At 40.3% G+C, this 17,444-nt stretch overlaps 1 protein-coding gene across 1 annotated transcript in view; it reads right to left on the minus strand.

The window, feature by feature from the left end:
• LOC146633052 (uncharacterized) overlaps nucleotides 1-17,444 on the minus strand; it is a 200,019-nt gene continuing 182,575 nt past the window's right edge. The window contains exons 5-16 of the mRNA XM_085351966.1: nucleotides 12,445-12,504; nucleotides 12,073-12,132; nucleotides 11,860-11,961; nucleotides 11,668-11,761; nucleotides 11,388-11,423; nucleotides 11,081-11,113; nucleotides 7,384-7,767; nucleotides 4,190-4,207; nucleotides 3,744-3,841; nucleotides 2,075-2,116; nucleotides 1,801-1,848; nucleotides 1-179 (exon numbers count right to left, since the gene is read on the minus strand). Coding sequence (XP_085208092.1) covers nucleotides 129-179; nucleotides 1,801-1,848; nucleotides 2,075-2,116; nucleotides 3,744-3,841; nucleotides 4,190-4,207; nucleotides 7,384-7,767; nucleotides 11,081-11,113; nucleotides 11,388-11,423; nucleotides 11,668-11,761; nucleotides 11,860-11,961; nucleotides 12,073-12,132; nucleotides 12,445-12,504 — 1,026 coding nt within the window. The 3' untranslated portion in view covers nucleotides 1-128. The remainder of the gene's footprint in view (nucleotides 180-1,800; nucleotides 1,849-2,074; nucleotides 2,117-3,743; nucleotides 3,842-4,189; nucleotides 4,208-7,383; nucleotides 7,768-11,080; nucleotides 11,114-11,387; nucleotides 11,424-11,667; nucleotides 11,762-11,859; nucleotides 11,962-12,072; nucleotides 12,133-12,444; nucleotides 12,505-17,444) is intronic.

Consider the following 17,444-nt stretch of genomic DNA (forward strand, 5'->3'; position numbering starts at 1 on the left):
CAGACCACCTTTACTTCACCTGGACTGTGTAAGTCCAGATCTGTGTAAGGCAGATCCTCATATCCAGATTTATCCAGATTCTCAGCAGCTCAGAACTTCTAATGGTGTGTTCTATTTGGGCAAGGGCTTTAAATTATGGTGTTTTCAGGTGAATTTATGATGATGGAACTCTCGGGCGTCTGTATGACAAAGAGAAAGAGAAAAGCACTTAGTCAAGTGTGTGCTTGACTGGCGAAACGCATGGCTGATAATTTTTAATGGAGGTTTCTGTGGCAGAGTGACTGTAGTCAGCTCTTATCAGTCCCAAAGATCTGACTGAGTAGTCCATATCTTTGGGTAAGCTTTCAAATGGAGCATCCTGGGCTGTGTATTTGAACTGTGATCTTTTCCCAAAACCTGAGTAGTTTTCTTGCTTAGACCTCCATGTATCAGACAATACAATAGAGATAGAGGTAGTCAGTAAGTGAAAGTACATTTAAAATAAAAAGTCCAAAAGACATGCTTCAAACTAAATGACTGCGTTGAAAGTCTTTTTCACACCGTGATTTCTTTGGACTGTTATAAAAGCGTACATCTTTTATAACTTTATGAAAACAAGTATTTGGTGCACAAGTTTGAATTTATTTTGGACTTTCTCTAATCCGCACTGTGTCAGAATTATACATGCGTGCTCCAATATATAGATCAGCCACCCTCATTAATATTAATGTAAATGTCCTTTAGCCACATCAACCAAGTGCTTTTCATAGCCAAGAACGGTCTTATGGCTGGATATCTGAACCCTCTCCTTGACCAAACTGGTAGAGTCATTCGTGTCAAATTCTGTAGAATTTTAGCTTTAAATATCACACATACTTTACATACTACATACTAACATTTTCAGTGGCCTTTCTTGCCATCAAAATAAACCTGGATCTGTAATTTGGGACATTTAAAAAAATGTCTGCGTGCTTGCTAGTTGAAAATATGTAAAAGAAAGATATTTAAACAGACACTAGTAAAAAATAATAGTAAAAGTCAGCTTGTGATCATCTCTGATCAACAGCCTTATTAAATGCAGAGTAGTTTGGGCCCATTAGCAGGATTCATCATGTCATCACTTAAAGACCAGTTACAATAGAAACAGAGGTGAGAGTCAAGTTACAAAAAAATAAAAAGCCAGTTAAAATGAATGTGAAGTCCAAAAGACACGCATCAAACAAAATATCCGTGTTGTGTCATGTGGCCTAAATCTTTTTTCACGTCGTTGGCAAAGATGTTGTGGAAATTTGGGGACTCCTGCAGAAACCCATATTTGAACAGACTCAATAGAAAGACTTGCAAAAGTCAGCTGGTGATCATTTCTGAATGGTGTATTGCTGAATTTCACAATAATGCAAAATAAAACAGGTAGATTATTTTTCAACATGAAATTGTTAGTCACAAAAAATAAGAAAATGCTACTTTTGTCTAACGTTTTTTTAATCAGCTCCTCACAAAGGAAACTTAACCCAGTGATCTGTGCGTTTCTTCCCAGCTGAGAGAAGTCCAGTATCGAGCACATAAGCAGACACAGTTTTGTTTTGTTTTGTTTTTTTACCTACAGTTGTTGGAAAAATAGATTTTTGTAGTTACAGCTGGACCTCTGCTGACAAAAAAAAAAAAAAAAAAGCACACTTAGTGGGAACAAATATCAAATCAGTCAAGGCTGTGTTTCCATTCGGGTCTTGTCTGGTCTCATCAGTCAAGGAAACCACGTGTTTGAAACATTAAGTCTTTTACAGGCACCGTTTATGAAAGTAGTAGTACAGTAAAAATTACCGTTAATAAAATGGGACCCTCTTCAACATCCCTGGGAAATGTGTTTTGCTAAAAAGAGAAGAAAATAATACTGTTAAAGCAAAAACACGCAGACCAGGGTTTAACACAAAGTTGACTCTCTACCAATGTTAAGAAACAGATAAATCACTTCTGTTGTTCTTATTAATGAAATGTAATATCTAAGTAAGACTATCAAATAACTGCAAGTTTAGTTGTATCCTAATCCTCTGTGCTTCAGTTACAGTGAGTTAGCATCCACATTCTACAAAAATACCTGCATCTCTGTCATTCTTACTTCTTCCCTCAAGTTTGGAATCTGAAGCAGAAATGAAACAGAAGCCATGGTCAACCTTCATTTCCGCATCAATGTGACAAATTTGTGCTATTACATAAAAGGTTTAACACTCTGTCATACTCATGTTCTCACAGAAACTGATTCAAATCAAAAATCTACGTGTAAAACTCTCAAGTTCCCTCGCTTGCGTGTGACTTTCAACTTGCAAGTACAAATTCGTTTAAGTCGATTGGTCTTTGGATTGTTAAATTTGTGGTTGCCATGACAATCAGAAATCAGATGAGTTTGGCTTACTCAGCTTTACTGAGCTTCAGGTCCTGGAAGGGTGATACAGTTTGAAGCTGGAGGATCTCTATATTAATATCCCATGAGGCTCATACAAGCTAGGTCCCTTAACTTTCGGTAGCTGTTGGAAAGATAAAGTTGTGCTATACCAGTCAGAAATACCATTATTTACTTTAGTATTACGTTAACACAAAGTCAGGGCTCACCCGGGACCTTTGCTGTGAGTCACACGGTGCAGCATAAAGGCCCTTTTACAACAGATACGGCATGCGCTGCACTCATCGCTAACTAAGAGTGAAGGATCCAACATTTGTTGCGCTGGCCGCTGTCGTTTTTTTGCAGCAGCTCTTCGTGTACTAGATGCGCCTGCTCCTTGTCGTTTCAAAACATGTACCTCTCTTACTTTATATCCTCTACAAGAATTTGTGTTGTATTATGTTGAAATGTTCAATAAAACACGTATCGCTCATTCATAATGAAGAAAGCTTTGTAACTGTCCCGACTAGTGAGGAGTCTGTTGTTTCCACAGCACTGCTCTCCCCCTGAAGTGAGCAGTTGAAAAGGCTCTGGGTCTGTATAAACACATAAACCTGTGACTCAAAAAATTTACCGAACTCAGACACGCACAAAATGTTTTCATTCGTGGTGATGAAGGAAAACACTGGCACATGAAAGGGCATTTACCCTTCAAGGGCCTGAGGCTAAGTAAAGCCCACCCATCTGTTATCTGATTGGATTGTTAAATTTGTTACATGACATTGACCGATCTGCTGAAAGGAACCGGGTCAAACTTCATAACTGCAAGTTGAAAGTCACACACAGCCTTGAGAGCAGTTTTACACATAGTTTTTTGCTTTGTATCTGTAGCCAGACCTCAACAAAAATATTTGTAACTTGTGTAAATAGTTTTTACAAACTCATAAATTCTCATCGATCACAAACATAAAATTTTCAGATATTTTGGTTTACAAAGTACTCAGTCCACAACTACACATTGTGATTTACAAGTACAAAATATTTATGACCACAATGTGAGCCCATATATGTCTGGGTACATGCTGCTACGCCATTCTTTAAGCCACATGTATCACACACACGGCCCAGGGCCCAGAATCAGTCTGGCAAAGACTCTAACCGGAGTCTTCAATCATTTTGTTTTTCAGTGGGGTTTTTTTGTTTTTTGTTTTTTTAAACAGGAAATGTTGGTAAATTTATGGAATTACCCTCTTTTATCTGGAATTTTACACATTTATTTATTTTTATCAGCATTTGCTGTCCTGCTTTATTGTATTAAATTAAATGTGTAGTTGAACATCCTTACATCCCTGCATTAAGCAACATTCACATCTGAGCTGCCACTCACCTGCTGAATCTGGTTACGCATGTACAGATAAATTGCCATGGGGACAATGATGTTCGTCATGATAAGAACTCCTATTAAAATCTTTTGGATGTCACTTCCTGTTTGAGAAGAAGTTGAACATGTATTAATTTTCAAAGTAACACTCCCTTGATAACACATATTTATGCATGAATAAAGTTTTTAAAGTGCATGAACTATTAATTTTTGTCTTGTTTTCTATAGTGTGGCCAATCTGTAAGATTCACACATTTAATAAATATCGTACATGCTATATGGTTGTTTTAAAACAATTATGTTGAATTCTGTATTTGTTTTATCAGTTTTTGGAACCTGAAAAAGAAAATGAGGACTTGGGCTCTTTTGGAATGTCGGTACTACAACAAACTTGTCAATATACATTTTACTGAAGCAAAGAATAAATAAATAAACAAAAAACACAAGCTTACCCGTTTCTTTTTCTGAACCTATGAAAAAACAGGAAAGACTGTATGAGAACATCTGCAAACTAAACGTGTGTCGAGAGTATTGCGGTTTGTTTCTTTCAGTACATAGCTTGTTATAGAATGTTAATTATAATGCCAGTGCAATCTTGTTAATATATATAATTGTATCAACCCAAATAAACACTAAAATATTAATAAACAATAAAAATGAACTAAAACTATACAAGTGGACTTGGAGAAGGCATTCGACCGTGTCCCTCGGGGTATCCTGTGGGAGGTGTTGCGGCAGTATGGGGTGTCTGGCCCATTGCTACGGGCCATTCGATCCCTATACAACCGTTGCAAGAGCTTGGTTCGCATTGCCGGCAATAAGTCGGACTCGTTCCCGGTGGGTGATGGGCTCCACCAGGGCTGCCCTTTGTCTCCGGTTCTGTTCATAATTTTTATGGACAGGATTTCTAGGCGCAGCCAAGTGGCGGAGGGCTTTCGCTTTGGTGGCCTCAGAATCTCATCTCTGATTTTTGCAGATGATGTGGTTCTGTTGGCTTCATCGGGTGAGGGCCTCCAGCTCGCACTGGAACGGTTCGCAGCCGAGTGTGAAGCAGCGGGAATGAGGATCAGCACCTCCAAATCTGAGGCCATGGTTCTCAGCCGGAAAAGGGTGGAGTGCCCACTCCGGGTCGGGGATGAGTTCCTGCCCCAAGTGGAGGAGTTCAAGTATCTCGGGGTCTTGTTCGCAAGTGATGGGAGAAGGGAGCCGGAGATCGACAGACGGATTGGGGCTGCAGCTGCAGTAATGCGGACGCTGCACCGGTCCGTCGTGGTGAAGAGGGAGCTGAGTGTAAAAGCGAAGCTCTCAATTTACCGGTCGATCTACGTCCCTACCCTCACCTATGGCCACGAGCTGTGGGTAGTGACCGAAAGAACGAGATCGCGGATACAAGCGGCAGAACTGAGCTTCCTCCGAAGGGTGGCTGGCCTCTCCCTTAGAGATAGGGTGAGAAATTTGGCCATCCGGGAGGGGCTCAGAGTAGAGCAGCTGCTGCTCCACATCGAAAGGAGCCAGCTGAGGTGGTTCGGGCATCTGACAAGGATGCCCCCTGGGCGCCTCCTGGGTGAGGTGTTCCAGGCATGTCCCACCGGGAGGAGGCCCCGGGGCAGACCCAGGACACGCTGGAGAGATTATATCTCTCGGCTGGCCTGGGAACGCCTTGGTGTTCCCCCGGATAAGCTGGAGGAGGTGGCTGGGGAGAGGGAGGTCTGGGCCTCTTTGCTTAGGCTGCTGCCCCCGCGACCCGGCCCCGGACAAAGCGGATGAAGATGGATGGATGGATAAAACTATACAAGTACAACTGCAAATTAAAGTAACTCTTAATTTCAGTATCAAAAGTATATTCAAAAAACTTACAAATTCCTCCCTGTGAACCTATGGGAGAAAGGAAAGACTATGAGTACAATCGCAAGGAACAGTTTTTAAATCAGAGTACAGCATCAAGTTAGTTAAACTGATCTGTTCAGCTGTAAGTACCAGAGGGGGGATGTGGATCAGTTTCATCTGCTTTAGTGTTAAAGAAATTGACGACTGGTGCACTACAAGGGCAGCAATGAGAGATAATGGTTTCACATGTGGGGGACACTTTTCCCTTCTCATCTTTTCTTACTGTTTGTTCACTAGTTTTGCATTTGGCTGCTGGTAGCATGAGGCGATATGGATACAGAGGTTGCACAGGCAGTTCATCTCATCCAGGATACGTGTTATTGTCAGAAGGTTTGCTGTGTCCCAGCACAATCTCAAGAGCATGGAGGAGAATCCGGGAGATAGGTTTTTACTCTAGAAGAGCTGGACAGGGACAGAGAAGATCCTTAACTCATCAGCAGGGCAGGTATCGGCTTCTTTGTGCCAGGAAGAACAAGATGAGCACTGCCAGAGCTACAAAATGACCTCCAGCAGGTCACTGGTGTGAATGTCTCTGACCACAAAATCAGGAACAGACTTCATGAGGGTGGCTTGAAGTTCTCTAGTGGGCGCTGTGCTCACTGGCCGACACTCCGGAGACTAATCATCATATCCTCCTATAAGATCTCACATCATTAGATGTTTCCAGGTCCAAACTTCTCTTCAGCTGCCAAACTCAAACAAATACTGCGGGCTTCACTGAGAGTTAAAATCTGTCTAAATTATTTCATCTTCAATATAATGATCAGTGTGGCTGCTCTACTAGATGAAACAATAAAGCTTAACATCCAGGCATCCCTTAAAAACAGGATTTATGAAATTTATGAAATATGAAATTTAACAGAGTTAGAAGTTAGCAGGGAGTTAGGGTTAGGGTAGATGGTTAGTTTCCATCTAAAGATGATACACCAGGTTCTTACTGAGGGATTTTTGAAAAATTAAAATGTACAGCTCTGCTGTCGCTTCAGACATATATAAAGACAGTAAAATAAACAGCAGTAAAGTTTGTAGGGTTACTGAAGTTAGCTCTGTAGCCAGCCACCGTTATATGCCAGCAAGCCTATGGATAGCATAATATAAACACATTATCACAGTAATGCTGGAGGATGAACAATCCCCCCCCCCCCCCAATAAAAGTGAAAAAAACAATACAAAACATCGGGTCCCTGATCCCAATCACATAACAGAAAAAGGATGAAAGACGACCAAACTTCAGCCAGGAGAATACCTGATATAATCTATCCACAATACGAGGTTAGTCATTAATATACTGCTGCATGGTTTTGGATATAATATAATTCCTGATCCTCAGCTGCCGTTAAGGTTTTAAAAACGGAGCTTTAAAACATGCTGCAGATGAATAGTTGTAATAAAACCTCAGAGGCCAACAGTGATTACTGACTATTTTTCAAGGCCTGTTAAAAAGAAAATAGTCTTGTTGAACACTGTGTAGTTTGCACCCAGAACCTGGACCAGGACTTGAACACAAAAGCGAATCTAAGTCCCTACCCTCACCTACAGTCATGAGCTTTGGATTGTGACTGGAAGATCGAGACTCCGAATACAAGCAGTGGTAATGAGCTTGCTCCAAAGGTGGCTGGCCTATCAGATTAGACTCTCTACTCGTCCATGTGGAGAGTTTTTCAGAATCATTGTTAAACTTAAGTTATTTATTTGAACTAAAACTATTACAATATATTTTCCATGACACATCAAATAAAGTTCTATTAACGTAACTTACGTGAATTCACCAGGAATGATGCTGCTGTTGTACTTGTTGTTGACGATGTCGTTGATGGTGCTGTTGTTTTTGTTGTTGATGCTGTGCTTGGGTTTTTTGTTGTTACTTCAATGGTTGGTGTTGCTTCGATGGCTGGTGCTGTTGATGATGTTGCGTCGATGGCTGGTCCTGTTGGTGGTGTTGCTTTAGTGGTTGGTGTTGTTGGCAGTGGTGTTGATGGTGTTGCTTCAATGGTTGGTGCTGTTGATGGTGTTGCTTCAATGGCTGGTGCTATTGATGGTGTTGCTTCAATGGTTGGTGCTGTTGATGGTGTTGCTTCAATGGCTGGTGCTGTTGATGGTGTTGCTTCAATGGTTGGTGTTGTCGGTGAAGGTTTTGGTGGTGCTGTTGGTGGAGGTGGATTGAGTAAACACAAGAGTTTGTAGCTATTTTTTTTCATGTGTTAATTATGTTAGCGGTCATAAAATTACATTTTTGGGGAAATTCTAGACTGTTTCCAAATTAATTATTTAAAATTCAATATCACTACTTATATTTAGTTTGAATAGAAGGGTAATTTAAAAGGCTGGTGTAAGTACTACAGAAACTGCTGATCTCCTGGGATTTGCATCTATACAGTGGGGCAAAAAAGTATTTAGTCAGCCACCGATTGTGCAAGTTCCCCCACTTAAAATGATGACAGAGGTCAGTAATTTGCACCAGAGGTACACTTCAACTGTGAGAGACAGAATGTGAAAAAAAATCCATGAATCCACATAGTAGGATTTGTAAAGAATTTATTCGTAAATTAGGGTGGAAAATAAGTATTTGGTCACCTCAAACAAGGAAAATCTCTGGCTCTCACAGACCTGTAACGTCTTCTGTAAGAAGCTTTTCTGTCCCCCACTCGTTACCTGTATGAATGGCACCTGTTTGAACTCATCATCTGTATAAAAGACACCTGTCCACAGCCTCAAACAGTCAGACTCCAAACTCCGCCATGGCCAAGACCAAAGAGCTTTCGAAGGACACCAGGAAAAGTATTGTAGACCTGCACCAGACTGGGAAGAGTGAATCTACAATAGGCAAGCAGCTTGGTGTGAAAAAATCAACTGTGGGAGCAATCATCAGAAAATGGAAGACATACAAGACCACTGATAATCTCCCTCGATCTGGGGCTCCACGCAAGATCTCATCCCGTGGGGTCAGAATGATCATGAGAACGGTGAGCAAAGATCCCAGAACCACACGGGGGGACCTGGTGAATGACCTGCAGAGAGCTGGGACCAAAGTAACAAAGGTCACCATCAGTAACACACTACAACGGCAGGGAATCAAATCCCGCAGTGCCAGACGTGTTCCGCTGCTGAAGCCAGTGCATGTCCAGGCCCGTCTGAAGTTTGCCAGAGAGCACATGGATGATACAGCAGAGGATTGGGAGAATGTCATGTGGTCAGATGAAACCAAAGTAGACCTTTTTGGTATAAACTCAACTCGTCGTGTTTGGAGGAAGAAGAATACTGAGTTGCATCCCAAGAACACCATACCTACTGTGAAGCATGGGGGTGGAAACATCATGCTATGGGGCTGTTTTTCTGCCAAGGGGACAGGACGACTGATCCGTGTTAAGGACAGAATGAATGGGGCCATGTATCGTGAGATTTTGAGCCAAAACCTCCTTCCATCAGTGAGAACTTTGAAGATGAAACGAGGCTGGGTCTTCCAACATGACAATGATCCAAAACACACCGCCCGGGCAACAAAGGAGTGGCTCCGTAAGAAGCATTTGAAAGTCCTGGAGTGGCCTAGCCAGTCTCCAGACCTCAACCCCATAGAAAATCTGTGGCGGGAGTTGAAAGTCCGTGTTGCTCGGCGACAGCCCCAAAACATCACTGCTCTCGAGAAGATCTGCATGGAGGAATGGGCCGAAATACCAGCTACTGTGTGTGCAAACCTGGTAAAGACCTATAGTAAACGTTTGACCTCTGTTATTGCCAACAAAGGTTATGTTACAAAGTATTGAGTTGTATTTTTGTTATTGACCAAATACTTATTTTCCACCCTAATTTACGAATAAATTCTTTACAAATCCTACCATGTGGATTCATGGATTTTTTTTTCACATTCTGTCTCTCACAGTTGAAGTGTACCTCTGGTGCAAATTACTGACCTCTGTCATCATTTTAGGTGGGGGAACTTGCACAATCGGTGGCTGACTAAATACTTTTTTGCCCCACTGTAACTGTCTGTAGGGATCACAGAGAGGACCCTTCTGTGAAGGGTTGCACACTGACCAGTACATTTAAAACATGACACTGTTTTACAAATGACTGTTGTCCACTCGAAGAGACCAGATCCTTAAAAAACTAGAACTTTCTGTTACAAAATGCTTATTTAGCTATTTGACAACAGTTTGGTGTTCTCTAGCACAAAACAAAGAAAAACTTACTAACAAAACTTGAATTGTCATTGAAATGTTAATCTGAACAGATAATACTTAGTAAATATGATCAAATATGTATTTTGTCCATGTGTGAAACTCAAAGCTTCTTTAAAGTCAAAATATTTTTTACGAAAAAAAAAAACCCTTGGAGGTTTCTTTAAACATTTTTCTTGAATGGATGGAGTCTGACTGCGTTTAATCTCATTTTTGGGCAAAGAATAGAAAGACAACAGCAGCTGTCAAGCACTGAAAAAAAGGTGAAATATTCGTCTTTTGCAATAAAATGTCAGTGTCTGGTCTGCGCTTCCACAGGCCCCACTGGTTTTGAAACGTATTCCCGTTAACGAAGTAAGGAAGCAAGACGAACAGTTCAACCGGTTTTTCACATGCTAGTAAGGGAAGGATCTCAGAGCAGCCCTTCTGCCCTCAGTCTCAGACCACTTCAAAGAACCATCACCCCATAGCAGCCTTTTATTCTGTTACACACAGTTTACACAAACACCCATTGTAAATCCCCCCATGGTCACAAAAGGTTAAAAAAACTGTGTGTGTGGGGGGGGGGGGAGTCAGAAACAAGAGAATGCCTTTAATCATATAGTTCGAACTAAGACTTACAAATTTAAGTCTTACAAATTTAAGTGACACAATGACAACATTTAACAATTTTAACCTGACAGTCAGTAGCACTGTACGTGTATGTGTGTCCTCTTTTAGATGTGTTTTAGTTTTTCTGCTTTTAATGACTAATCTTGGTCGAATTTAACGTTTATGGCCATATGAGGGTCATTTGGGCGTTTTTTGTTTTTGTAAAGTAAATTGTCCTGACTTCTTTGAGAAAACATCTCTCTGTATATCTGTATATCTTCTGTCCTGTACCTTTAAAGTGATATTTACTTGAAAAGCTGCACTAAGAGCAGCAGTCTGTCCACAACGTGGAAGTCAGAGAGAATGCATGAAGTAGCAAAAAAATGTTGAGTGAAAGCCTGATTCAAGAAAGTGGGGAAATAAATAAGATGCAAAAGCTATTACACAAAAAGAGCTGAAGTATATTTTAAGATGGGAAACAGCAGTAGTGCGGCAGTCGGCGTGATTTATAAGATCTAACATCAGCTAGAAGCAAAACACAAACATGTACTGTTTCAGCATTAATATCCAGTCCAAGCCAACTTTATTTCTGGAGCACTTTAAAATCATCTTTGACCAAAGTGCTTTCCAGTAAAAAACAATGAGAAAAGTAAAACTGTGACAAAACTATAAATAAAATGTGTTTCCTACCTGGGGTGGCAGAATCTTCCCCACAGACTTTTTCTAAACAAAAAAAGAAAAAAAGAAAGAAAAATACAAGCAACAAGTTGTGAATTTTAAAATCAGCACACCGAAACAAAACAAGAGGAAATGTGGATGTAGGTCTCAGTACCTGTACACACATCCACACTGACAGACACAATAGCAGCATGGATACACATCACACACACCCACACACAAAGTCTTGATGTTTTGAATGTCTCTGTTCATGGTGTGTGTGTGTGTGTGTGTGTGTGTGTGTGTGTGTGTGTGTGTGTGTGTGTGTGTGTGTACTTACTGTACACTTCACAGACTTCAGGTGGTTTTGTTTTATCTTTGGTGAAAAGAAGAAAAACATTAGCAGTAAGAACCAGAAGTTCATTTTAGGTTTATTGTAGGAGATCCACATTTTACGGTTTGAGGAAGACCTGCTCCTTTTCTTCCTCTGAATTTCTAAAACGTCTAAGCTCGTTACAACAGTCGGTGTCACAGTGTTGCTTCTCACAAAGACATTCAAGCAGCAAGTCTTTAAACTAACCACAGCTGAATGTTAGACAAGTATCAAAATGAGGCGATACCTCGTAGACCCTTGGCTATATTTGTCAAGCACATGAAGTGGTAGAAAGGGACACTGATGTTCTCATCCGCCTCGTTACATGGCGGTTTATAGTCCTGCAGGACAAACAACATGTTTATCAGATATATTCCTTGTTTAACCTGAGCAGGAAAAAACAAACAAAACTTGAAGAAGAAGAGATTTTTTTCCTTGCCATGTTATTCTCGTCCTTAAAACAGTCCCGTAGAAAGCAGGTATTTTCTGTTTTGCTGTTATCACAGTCTTCAGCTTCCGTTAAACTACATACAATGATGTCCTGCAATGAAAGAAGGGCACATTTATCATTAACCAAATATAAGTCACTCCAACATAAACTTAAATACATTTGGACATTTTCTAGTTTTTAAACAATGTTTCACAAAGTTACCTCAGACTTGTTCATTATTTTGACAGGAATATTCTCTGGCAGCTCACTTGATGCGTTTGCCTTCCAAGTACAGAGAGATGGTAAAGAAGCAAAGGACATCATTAGTTATATATTTGTTTATTATTAGTGAGTGATCATCACAACTAAAACTGCAACATGTCCAAAGAGAGTTAAATATACAAACACACAAATCTGCTGGGGTTAGAGGCTCCCAGAGGGCTGCAGGTTGTCAAAAGCCTGATCCCAAAACCCAAATCTGATTTATATCATCCTCATATTACCTTTTATCTTAGCAGCCTTGTCATCCAGCATTAGAGATCAGCCTATTAAGAAATTATAATAATTAGGGAAAAGAACATGTTTTTTTCTTACCAATCCTTTTTTTGTGAAGTGGTCCATACAACCTGCTTCTGATGGCTCGATCAGGATTACCTGGTAGACAAAAGGTTGTTTAATTAGACGGACAGAATTACCACCATATAATGAACATAACTTGTATAACACTATATAAACTAAACTAATGCAGATGTAAATTTAAGGAGGACAGGCTACCAAAAAAATTACTAATGAGTACTTTAGGTCTCATAGCTTTTTAATAAAACCAGAAGTTACAGTAATCAACAAAACATTAAAACTAAAAACATTCGCGCTCCTCTCGAAACTATTAAGTTCGGATCACCAAGAGCACATTTTACAGCACTTATATAAAAGCAAATAGAGTAAAACTGCAAAGAGAACACTCACACTTAAAAGCAACAGGCAGAGAAAACAGCCGTGTGACATCATGATGCCCTCTGTGATCTTTGCAAACTACAGTGAAACAAAAAAAAGCAGGAGAAAGGTATATTATGGACACAGACACACAGAAGATTTAAACAGATTTAAATAATAAACAATAATAAAACAAAACCGATAAAACTTGTTTCCGTGGCCAGTGCTTTGCAAAAGCAAAGTGTTCACATTTTAAACATCATCTTGATGACATGTTAAGGCTTCAGGGTTAGATCAGTGTTGTAACGACTTCCATTTAGAAAGTCGTTGAGAGAAGAAGTAGGATTTGATGTGCCATACGAAGTCCATTATGAAAGCTAGTTGTCTTTGAGGATGCTGATTTCATGAAAGTAAAATGTCAGCAGTTAATAGACAAAAGCTCAGATGACACAATCAACAGGCAGGTCAACAATATCTGAGGCCTTCTCCCTCTCCCACCATCCCATCGCAGGGAGGATCTCCGCTGGTCTTGGACATGATAAATATTGTTTATTAAAAGAAGCTAAAGCTTAGGGCTTTGACCAAGTAGCTATAACACTGATATGATCTCTAAATATGTCCCATGATGTTATCAACACAGCTTTTCTCCAAACTGCGTTCTCTTTTTGTGAACAGCAAGTGACTCTGAGTGCTCTGCAAGAGCATCTTTTAAGTATACACTGTGAAAGCTATGCACTGCAGGCATTTCTTGTTTTAGCACAGACAGCTGACTGTCACACTCTGAGAATGGCTTAAAGGTAAGTGTAGTCAGCTCCACAAATCATGAAAAATAGCATTTACATAAATGTACATGAAGGGCAGAGAAACAATCAGTTCATGTGTATCATTTCACGTTGTATTGGGCTGTAGTATAGGCTGAAACCTGCGGTTAACATCCAAAACTAAATCATATAATCATTTAATCATATAAGCATAAAACACATGTTCAATCTGAATTTATCCAAGGACGAGTGATCAGGAAGGCTGGACAGATGTGAGTATGGATGGTGTACCAGGAAGAGGGGATAAGGCAAAAGAAGGAGTCCAAGTTGAACCGAGGCAAGCAGAAGAAGAAGAAACAGGCGTACAATCCTGAGCCAAAGAGACGATACAGCCAGGACGAGAGAGGGGAGGAGACACTTCCCTGAGATTATTCCCAGTGGTACCCATATTAAAATGTCAGAAGTTCAATAAAAGTTGGAAAAGAAAATGCTGTGTCATGTAAAAATGATAATAATCTTTTGAATGAGTATTGAGCAATGTCGCTTTAAAAATGCAATGAACTAACTTGTGCTTATCAGATTTAATTTAGCAAAGAGGATTTTTTTCCAGTGCACTGTTGAACTTCATGCAATTTTTTTTGTATGTGCATTTAGACAAATTCAGCACAGCTGCATGAGCGGCGTTCACACAGAATGAATATTACCTGAGTAAAGACTTTTTTTGTGTTTTCTTCTTTGATGCCTTCAAAGTTATTTTGACTTGATTTGTGGGATAGACTCCTGAAAACCAGCCAATTCATTTATGTCCTCTGTAATGGGTGTTTGTTTTTGGTCTACATCTTTTGACTTATCTGTGCTACACTAAGTCCTGATGTAATAAGGGGCGTAAGGGGCGATCGTGGCTCAAGAGTTGGGAGTTCGCCTTGTAATCGGAAGGTTGCCGGTTCGAGCCCCGGCTTGGACAGTCTCGGTCGTTGTGTCCTTGGGCAAGACACTTCACCCGTTGCCTACTGGTGGTGGTCAGAGGGCCCGGTGGCGCCAGTGTCCGGCAGCCTCGCCTCTGTCAGTGCGCTCCAGGGTGGCTGTGGCTACATTGTAGCTTGCCATCACCAGTGTGTGAATGGGTGGATGACAGGTTGTGTAAAGCGCTTTGGGGTCCTTAGGGACTAGAAAAGCGCTATACAAATACAGGCCATTTACCATTCAATTTTTAACCAGGTCTTCCCATTAACACCTGACCTGCCCAGAGGGTCAGTCAATGAGCTCGTCAATAGCTTCAATGCTAACATGTTAAATGTAATGGACACTATTGCTCCCATTAAGGTGAAGGTTATCTCTGGAAGGAAAAAGTCTCCATGGAGAAACTCCACACTGGTGAAAAAAGAAAAAAGAGAGTGTAGGAAAGCTGAGCGCAGATGGAGAAAAACAAACCTCCAGGTTCATTATGACATTTATAAAGAGAAACTTCACAATTATAATTTACAACTGAGGAATGCAAGGAGGTCCTACTTCTCTGACATCATCACTAAAAACAGCCATAATGCTCGGGTCTTATTTTCTACAGTTGACAGGCTAACAAACCCTCCTGTGTCAGTGGCAGCTGAACTTCATTCGACCATGGCCTGCAATGACTTTGCCAAATTCTTCACTGAAAAAATCCAAGAAATTAGACAAGCAATTGGTACATCAACAGCAGATCCAGGATATGTACTGTGTCCACCAAAAAACTGTTTAAACACCATGAAACAGTTTCAACCTATTAACAGCAAAGACCTGGAGGACATCTTAGGTCAACTGAACTCCTCCTCCTGCTGTTTAGATGTCCTGCCAACAAGTTTTTTCAAAAAGGTCTCAAAGACTTTAGAGTCAGACCTGTTACAGATCGTCAACTTTTCTTTATTATCAGGTGTGTTTCCAGAATCACTAAAAACTGCTGTAATCAAACCTATACTGAAAAAGGACAATCTTGACAAGACACAAATGAACAACTACAGGCCGATCTCAAATCTCCCGTTTTTAAGTAAGATCATTGAAAAAGCAGTTTCCCAACAGCTCAGTTACTTCTTAAAACAGAATAATTGCTACGATGCCTTCCAGTCAGGTTTTAGACAGAACCACAGCACTGAAACCGCTCTGACCAAAGTGTTTAATGACATATGTCTGAATACAGACAGTGGAAAAATGTCAGTCCTAGTTTTACTGGATCTCAGTGCAGCATTTGATACAGTTGACCACAACATATTACTCAAACGACTGGAGAACTGGGCAGGTCTTTCAGGAACTGTACTAAACTGGTTCAAAACATACGTAGAAAACAGGAAATACTTTGTATCAATAGGTAACTTCACATCTGAGCAGACAAGTATCACATGTGGAGTTCCCCAAGGTTCCATCTTGGGACCCCTTCTGTTTAACATCTACATGCTCCCACTGGCACAGATTATAAACAACAACAAAATAAACTATCACAGCTATGCAGATGACACACAAATATATATCACAATGTCACCAGGAGACCGAGGCCCTGTACAGGCTCTTGGTAAATGCATTGAGGAAATCAATGACTGGTTGTGCCACAATTTTCTCCAGCTAAACAAAAACAAAACTGAGGTAATAGTCTTTGGCGCCAAAGAAAAACGATTACAGGTCACCAGAGAACTTCAATCTATACATCTAAAAACCACAAACCAGGCGAGAAATTTGGGTGTAGTGATGGATGCAGACCTAAACTTAGAAAAACACATTAAGACAATAACAAAATCAGCTTACTATCACCTCAAGAATATATCAAGGATAAAAGATCTGATGTCTCAACAGGACCTGGAAAAACTAGTCCATGCATTCATCTTTAGTAGGCTTGATTACTGTAACAGCATCTTTACAGGTCTACCTAAAAAAATCAGTCAGACAACTACAGCTCATTCAGAACTCTGCTGCTCGAGTCCTCACTAAGACCAAAAAAGTGGACCACATCAGTCCAGCTCTGAGGTCCTTACACTGGCTGCCTGTCCGTCAGAGGATAGACTTTAAAGTTCTGATGCTGGCCTATAAAGCTCTGAATGGTTTAGGACCAAAATACATCAATGACCTCCTGACCCAGTATGAACCATCCAGATCCCTCAGGTCATCTGGATCCGGTCTTTTATCAGTTCCCAGAGTCAGAACCAGACACGGAGAAGCTGCATTCAGCTTTTATGCTCCTTATATCTGGAACAAACTCCCAGAAAGCCTCAGATCAGCTGAAACACTCAGTTTATTTAAATCCAGGTTGAAGACTCACCTGTTCTCAGCTGCATTTGAATAAAGCACCAAATCCACACTTTAAGCTTAAATTTCAAAACTTACATTTAACTACTGATTTTATCTACTGTTCTGATTTTATCTGTTTTGATTTTATATACTGTTTTGTTTGTTTGTTTGTTTGTTTGTTTGTTTGTTTGTTTGTTTGTTTGTTTGTTTGTTTGTTTGTTTGTTTGTTAATTAGTTAGTTAGTTTATTTGCTTGTTTTAATCAATTTTAAATCATGCTTTTTATTTGTTCTTGTTTCTAATGTCTCTGTAAAGCACTTTGAATCACCTTGTTGTTGAATTGTGCTATACAAATAAACTTGCCTTGCCTTGCCTTGCCTTGCCTTAATTGTCACGGTTCTGGGCCTGTTGGACCCAGTATTTTGAGTTTATTATGTTTTGGTTTAATTTTGCATCATGGATTGTTTTCTTGTTCAGTACCACATAAATATAGTACACGCCCAGGAAAATGTAGCCACATGTGCAAAAATATCTGAGACTGCAGAGGTGAAGCAGGAAATAAACGTGAGAGACTTTATCTCCAACTCCAGAAGTGGATCAATGAATTCACCATGCTGGACAGTAGGCTGTGAGTATGCAGTGTCCTCAAAGC

The sequence above is a fragment of the Diplotaxodon limnothrissa genome, linkage group LG4, assembly GCF_057381915.1.
Source record: "Diplotaxodon limnothrissa isolate DT_005_m linkage group LG4, D_limnothrissa_male_GT1.1, whole genome shotgun sequence".
In the NCBI taxonomy this organism is placed as follows: domain Eukaryota; kingdom Metazoa; phylum Chordata; class Actinopteri; order Cichliformes; family Cichlidae; genus Diplotaxodon; species Diplotaxodon limnothrissa.